General features: G+C 37.9%; 1 protein-coding gene across 1 annotated transcript; it reads left to right on the top strand.

The window, feature by feature from the left end:
- The first annotated feature begins 2,740 nt into the window (after positions 1–2,740).
- Positions 2,741–6,956, top strand: LOC149210119 (uncharacterized). The gene is made up of 2 exons (XM_089396624.1): positions 2,741–6,163; positions 6,252–6,956. The coding sequence occupies exons 1-2, from the start codon at positions 2,875–2,877 to the stop codon at positions 6,707–6,709; spliced, it is 3,747 nt and encodes a 1,248-aa protein (XP_089252750.1). The 5' UTR covers positions 2,741–2,874; the 3' UTR covers positions 6,710–6,956.
- The last annotated feature ends 378 nt before the right edge of the window (positions 6,957–7,334 follow it).

Below are 7,334 nucleotides of genomic sequence, written 5' to 3'. Positions count from 1 at the left end.
TTTTCGCACGTCTGGGGCAGTGGAATCAGAAAAACATTTCATTTTGGAATGTGATGCGTTCAAAGACATCAAATAAAGTTATGAGAATATATTAGCATCAGTTTCTTGCCATTGTCTTTTCAGCGAGGGGACTCTTAAAAGGTTGGGTCAGCTCATCCTCAATTTGAATAAAAAATGATTGAATTGCAAAAGACGAAAACAAGGAATTGATGGCCCATAGACTATTTTTAGTTTCTTGCCATTGTCTTTTCAGCGAGGGGACTCTTAAAAGGTTGGGTCAGCTCATCCTCAATTTGAATAAAAAATGATTGAATTGCAAAAGATGAAAACAAGGAATTGATGGCCCATAGACTATTTTTAGTCTCGTGAACATTAAAATATCATTTCATTTCATCCCCTTAAATAATTAAAGATTTAAAAACTTTGCAATTTTGTTAACCATGTAATTAAGTTTTTAATTACAAACAATAAATTAACTAAAATTGATTTTTAAACATTTTTCCTAAATCAAATAATTTAATTAAAAAAAATTATTTACACACCTATATATATAAATTATTTACACACCTACATATATATATATATATAACTATTGAAATTCATATTATGTAGTTGTATAATTTTTTTTTGGTAATGTTTTACTTTCTAATTATTATTTTTTCTTAGAATTGAAATTCCAAACAGAAATATACCAGCAATAAGCAAGTTATGTTTTCTATTAACCATCGCCGTTGTTTGATCCATCATGTTACGTTTTCTATTAACCATCGTCACTGTTTGATCCATTCTGGCAAGTGGCTCTTGTTTTCCAACCAATTTTGTAAATAAAATCCAATTTAAAATTGTTTTATATTAATACATTCATCTCTATGTAAAACTTCTATCTTATTTTTCAATCTATTCCATACACTGTTACTTTATTACCTGGCAATATAAAACCTATTTCATACACTGTTACTGTATTTAGATGCATTAAATAGTACATGACAACTCAAAACCTGTTTCATACACTGTTACTTTGTTCAGATGCATTGCACTGCACGTTAAAGTTATCTCTCAATCTCTCTTCTGAAACAGTGCATTCATCATGCAGAGGACAATAGCTCGTCACTGACACTGACACTGACAAATCCAATGGAAGAGGGCAATTAGTAGCTTCTACGCCGCTGCTTTGTGTCATTATTCTTGTTCACGCACCATAATTTCCACAGTCCCATTTCATTATGAGCATTCGCACTTTATTGTTTTAGCCTTCGTGAATCAAAGCTACTTGGAATTTTGTTATGGTAGGATTCTATCCATTCATGAAACAATGCATTCATCACGCAGAGGACAATAGGCCGTCACTACCACTGACAATTCCAAGGGAAGAGGATAGTAGGTAATTTCTACGCCGCTTCTTTGTGCCAGTTTTCTTGTTCATGCACCTTAATTTCCACAGTTCCATTTCACTGTCAACGTTCGTAGTCTCTTGCTTTAGCCTTCAAGAATCAAAGGTACTTGGACTTTTGTTGTGGTGGAAATCTTCCGTCCCTAATGGTGACCTTTCCCTCTCTAGCTGCCACTGGATCAGTGACAGTTAATCCAATCACACCTCCCAGGAACCTTTCCCTCTCTGCCACTGAGTTCAGTCACACTAAATCCTATGACAAGATGACAGCCATAGCAAGCTCCTCCCTCAATCAGTGCAGAGTCCTTAGTGCGTCCCATCCTTTAGCCGGTCAGTCCGAACTCAAATCATTTCAATTTCCACTGGCTTAGCACTACCACAATTATTAGCGATGCAGTCAGACAAATGGTGGAATATTAGTAATAGTGCTGTTACCCCATCACTGACCGCCGAATTTTTCTTGTTCATGCACCTTAATTTCCACAGTTCCATTTCACTGTCAACGTTCGTAGTCTCTTGCTTTAGCCTTCAAGAATCAAAGGTACTTGGAATTTTGTTGTGGTGGAATTCTTCCCTCCCTTATGGTGACCTTTCCCTCTCTAGCTGCCACTGGATCAGTGACAGTAAATCCAATCACACCTTCCAGGAACCTTTCCCTCTCTGCCACTGAGTTCAGTCACACTAAATCCTATCACAAGACGACCGCTATAGAACCTCCTCCCTCAATCAGTGCAGAGTCCTTAGTGTGTCCCATCCTTTAGCCGGTCAGTCCGTCCTCAAATCATTTCAATTCCCACTGGCTTAGCACTACCACAATTATTAGGGATGCAATCAGACAAATGGTGGAATATTAGCAATAGTGCTGTCACCCCATCACCGACCGCAGAATTTTTCTTGTTCATGCACCTTAATTTCCACAGTTCCATTTAACTGTCAACGTTCGTACTCTCTTGATTTTGCCTTCACGAATAAAAGGTACTTGGAATTTTGTTGTGGTGGAATTCTTCCCTCCCTTATGGTGACCTTTCCCTCTCTAGCTGCCACTAGATCAGTGACAGTAAATCCAATCACACCTTCCAGGAACCTTTCCCTCTCTGCCACTGAGTTCGGTCACACTAAATCCTATCACAAGATGACAGCCATAGCAACCTCCTCCCTCAATCAGTACAGAGTCCTTAGTGCGTCCCAGCCTTTAGCCTGTCAGTCCATCCTCAAATCATTTCAATTCCCACTGGCTTAGCACTACCACAATTATTAGGGATGCAATCAGACAAATGGTGGAATATTAGTAATAGTGCTGTCATCCCATCATCCACCGCGAGTTTATCTTCACTTCAATTCTCTTATAAATAGTTGTGAGAAGCCACATAGAGCTGCAAATCTCCCCTGCATTTTCACCTCCCTGTTGTGGAATGTGGCATTTTTTCCAAGACAACCCCCAATCCCCATTTCATAAGTGTTGAAGAGGCGTATAGGATTGCATTATGGGGTCTCTCTGTTTTTCTTTTGCTATACTGTTTCTCCTCTTCATCTTTTCTTTCTCCTCCTCTGCTCACTCTTTTCGAGATGATCGGCACTCCCTGATGGAATTCAAGAAGCTCATTTCAGACGATCCTTATCATTACATGGCAGATTGGAGTCCTGCAGTCCCCTTTTGCAACTGGACTGCTGTCACATGCAGTCGTCGTCATCCACTGCAAAACAGAGTAGTCTCCCTCAACCTCAGTTCCATCGATCTGGGTGGCTCCATTTCTCCTTACCTTGGCAATTTGTCATTTCTCCACACACTTGATCTTTCAAACAACTCTTTACACGGTCATATCCCACCACAGTTGGGACGCCTCTTTCATCTGAAGAAGCTCAGATTGTCGTACAATCAATTGGAAGGAAGTATTCCAAGCGAAATCCACAGTTGCAGAAATCTGGTTTACATGGCGCTTTCCTTCAACAATCTGAGCGGGATTATCCCCAGGGAGTTGGGTTCCTTAACCTCTCTGCAACAACTTTTCTTAGGAACCAACGCCCTAACAGGTACCATTCCCTCTTCCTTGGGAAACCTTTCAGCCTTGATTGATTTGAGTATTGAATTTAACATGCTCACTGGTGTCATTCCACCACAGTTGGGCTTACTACCTAATTTAAAAACGCTTTATCTTACCACAAATCTATTGTCAGGCAACATACCTATTTCTTTTTCAAATATCTCCACTTTGACTGAACTAGAAATAGATACAAATAAACTCACTGGCAGCATTCCACGAGAGTTGGGCATGCTCACTAGTTTACAAATACTTTATTTATTTGAAAATAAATTATCAGGTACCATTCCTGCTTCTTTGTCCAATATCTCCACTTTGACTGATGTGGAAATTGATAACAACAATCTCACTGGAAGCATTCCAGTAGATTTGGGTCTGCTCAACAATTTACAAACGCTTAAGCTATCTCATAATGAATTGTCTGGCACCATTCCCGCTTCTCTTTCCAATATCTCCACTTTGAGTCACTTGGAAATTCCGATGAACAAGCTCACTGGCTGTATACCACAAGAATTGGGCCAGCTCACGAGTCTGCAATTGCTTTCTCTGTTTGAAAATGAATTGTCAGGAACTATTCCCGTTTCTTTGTCTAATATTTCCACCTTGACTTATTTGGCAATTTCCTCAAACAAACTCACTGGCAGCATTCCACAAGAATTAGGTTTGCTCACTAGTTTGCAAATGCTTTACATATTTGAAAATGAATTGTCAGGGACCATTCCCGCTTCTTTTTCAAATATCTCCACACTCACACTCTTGGACATTAACAGAAACAAATTAAGAGGGCACATTCCATCAGAATTTGGTGCCATGCTCAATAGTTTGAGTTTCCTTTCTTTATGGGGAAATCAACTTAGTGGAAAGATACCAAATTCCATTGGGAATTGCTCCAATCTAAGAATACTCCTCCTCGACCACAACAAGTTGACTCAGAGTGTGCCAGTAGAGTTGAGTAAGCTATCCCTCCTTGAAGAATTAAGCTTACATTTTAATGGGCTTGATAGTGGTGGCACTGCAACCATGCTCTTTCTTCTATCTCTTACTAATTGTTCTCATCTACAAGAACTAAGGTTGAGCAATAATATATTAAGTGGTGTTTTGCCCTCTTCCATAGGAAAACTCTCTACCAATTTAACTTTCTTGTCATTAGCAAGCAACATGATAGAAGGAAGCATCCCTCCATCTATCAACAATCTTAGCAGCCTAACTTACCTAAATTTAAGTGGAAACTTTTTAAATGGCAGCATTCCATCATTAGGAAACCTTAAAAAATTAGAAAGATTGAATTTAGCAGACAACAGATTAGAAGGAAACATCCCTGATGACTTTGAACAATTACAACATCTTGGTCTTTTGGACATTAGCAAAAACAGACTTTTTGGAAATATTTCCAATTCCTTTGCACCCCTGGCACCCCTTAAACAACTAAGGAGACTCTCCCTTCATAACAACCACTTATCAGGAAGCATACCTGCTAGCTTGGGAGGCTGTATAAATTTGGAATTGCTTGACTTGTCTCACAATATGCTCACTGGTAGCATACCACCAGAAATTGCTGAACTTCATGATTTAGTTTTCTACTTGAATTTGTCATGGAATTTATTAGAAGGCTCTTTGCCCATGGGGATTGGTAAAATTACAATGGTTCAAGCTATAGACATTTCTGCCAATAAGTTGACTGGGGTCATCCCACCTACACTAGGAAGCTGCAGCGAATTACAATCATTGAATTTATCTCAAAATGCCTTCCAAGGATTTATTCCAGATTCACTTGGAAATTTGCAAAGTCTTGTGAAGCTAGATCTCTCTTCCAACTCCTTATTGGGCACAATACCAGAATCACTTGAGAAGTTGAAAATGCTTCAATATTTGAATTTCTCTTTCAACAATCTAACAGGGGAAATTCCAAAAGGTGGTATATTTGCAAATCAAACAATTTCCATTTATTTCACTGGAAATCCTGGCCTTTGTGGGCCACAAGTATTCAAGTTAACCGCATGTCCATCAACCAAAGGTCATTTTCCCTTTGTGAAAAAAGTATTATTACCAGTGAGTGGAGCTATTGTTCTTATACTATGCTGTTTACTTTTGGGATTTTTTCGGAGAAGGAATATCCATATGCAAAACATGGATGTGTCACGAGCTCTAATTCAAAGGATTTCATATCAAGAACTTCACATATCAACTAATGGATTTTCTGAGGCCAACTTGATTGGAGCCGGTAGTTTTGGTTCAGTGTACAAGGGAATTTTGAGTGATGGCACGCTTGTTGCTGTCAAAGTTCTAGACTTGCAAAATGACCAGGTTGAGAAGAGCTTTAAAGCAGAATGTAGTGTCTTGCAGAAGGTCCGACATCGGAATTTGGTGAGGATCATAACCTCATGTTCCAACCTCCATTTCAAAGGTTTAGTGTTCCAATTTATGTTTAATGGAAGCTTAGAGAAGCATCTTTATCCTAACAGAGATGACAACAACAATGAGGATGTGTGTCAGCTAGGGTTGAAAACAAGATTAAACATTGCCATAGATGTGGCCCATGCCATGGAATATCTTCATCATTATTGTTTTGTGCAAGTAGTGCATTGTGATATAAAACCAAATAATGTGCTTTTAGATGAAGACATGTCAGGCCATGTAACAGATTTTGGTATTGCGAGATTAATTGGTGCATCCTCTGCTGATTCACTTGCCTCAACAGTTTCTTTGAAAGGATCAGTGGGATACATTGCCCCAGGTATATCTTTTTAAAACATTACTTTCTCTTTAATGATTTTGTATAGACTTTTCTATTAAAAATTTAATTAAGGTTGTCTTTAATGCAGAGTATGGATTAGGTGAGAGAGTTTCAATCAAAGGAGATGTTTACAGCTATGGCATTTTGTTATTGGAAATGCTTACTAGAAAGAGACCAACAAGTGACATATTTGTTGGAGACCTAACATTGCACAAGTGGGTTAACTTAGCAGTTCCAAACACAGTGAAGGAGGTAATTGATAATAGTCTTTTAACCGGGATGGATGGAGATGAATTTGAAGAAGATAATGTATATAAATGCATACTTTCTTTGATAGAAGTTGGTTTGTTTTGTTCAAAAGATTCCCCTGAAGAAAGACCAACTATGAAAGACGTGGTAATAATATTGGTGAATATTAAAAGGCATTTGATGACAAATACAGTGGCTTCTAGGAGATTGACAAGGAGCATATCTGATTTGCTTAACAACACAAATGCAACCAGGAATGATGCCCCTGCATCAAATGACCAAAGTTCTACATTTTAGTTTTTGAAATCAAAATAACAAGAGTTTTCAGTCTTGCCATTATTCTGGCAACAGGCAGAACATTTTGTTGATATGTATTAGTATGTGATTATTGTCATTATGAAAATTAGATTTTTTGCAACACTATATCATGTGGATTGCAAATGTGTTGCAGTTGGTCTTATTGATTACCCCTCCATGATGAGTCTAATTATTTTGTTTATATTATTGGCAAAAATTTGGTTGTTGAACAATGAATTCCCATTTTACATGTGAATTTGTGTTTTATGGAAATCCTATTGATGAGACACTAATGACAAAAGCACTCGTTCAACTATACAATTTGGTCTCTGGTTTATGGTGAAAGACTAATTTTGTAAAATTATGCTTACTATAAAGTTTTTAATGATTGTTTACCTTCTTCGGTTTTTCCCACAGTTTGACCATGTCCTTTCAAGCCTTTTGTGCCTTTATCCTCGTATGCCATCTAACTACTTTCTTATGCTCCCAGAAGATTTTTTCACCAGCAATAATTTGTTAGATCGCATTGAACACTTGGATTTGTTACTTGTTCTTATCTGTCACCAGCAATAATTTGTTAGATCGCATTGAACACTTGGATTTGTTACTTGTTCTTATCTGTCAC

Source organism: Pinus tabuliformis, chromosome 1_2 (genome assembly GCF_031772625.1).
Source record: "Pinus tabuliformis cultivar Carrire ecotype Pingquan chromosome 1_2, CPIR1, whole genome shotgun sequence".
Classification (NCBI taxonomy): Eukaryota; Viridiplantae; Streptophyta; class Pinopsida; order Pinales; family Pinaceae; genus Pinus; species Pinus tabuliformis.
This window is presented reverse-complemented; position numbering and strand designations above follow the sequence as displayed.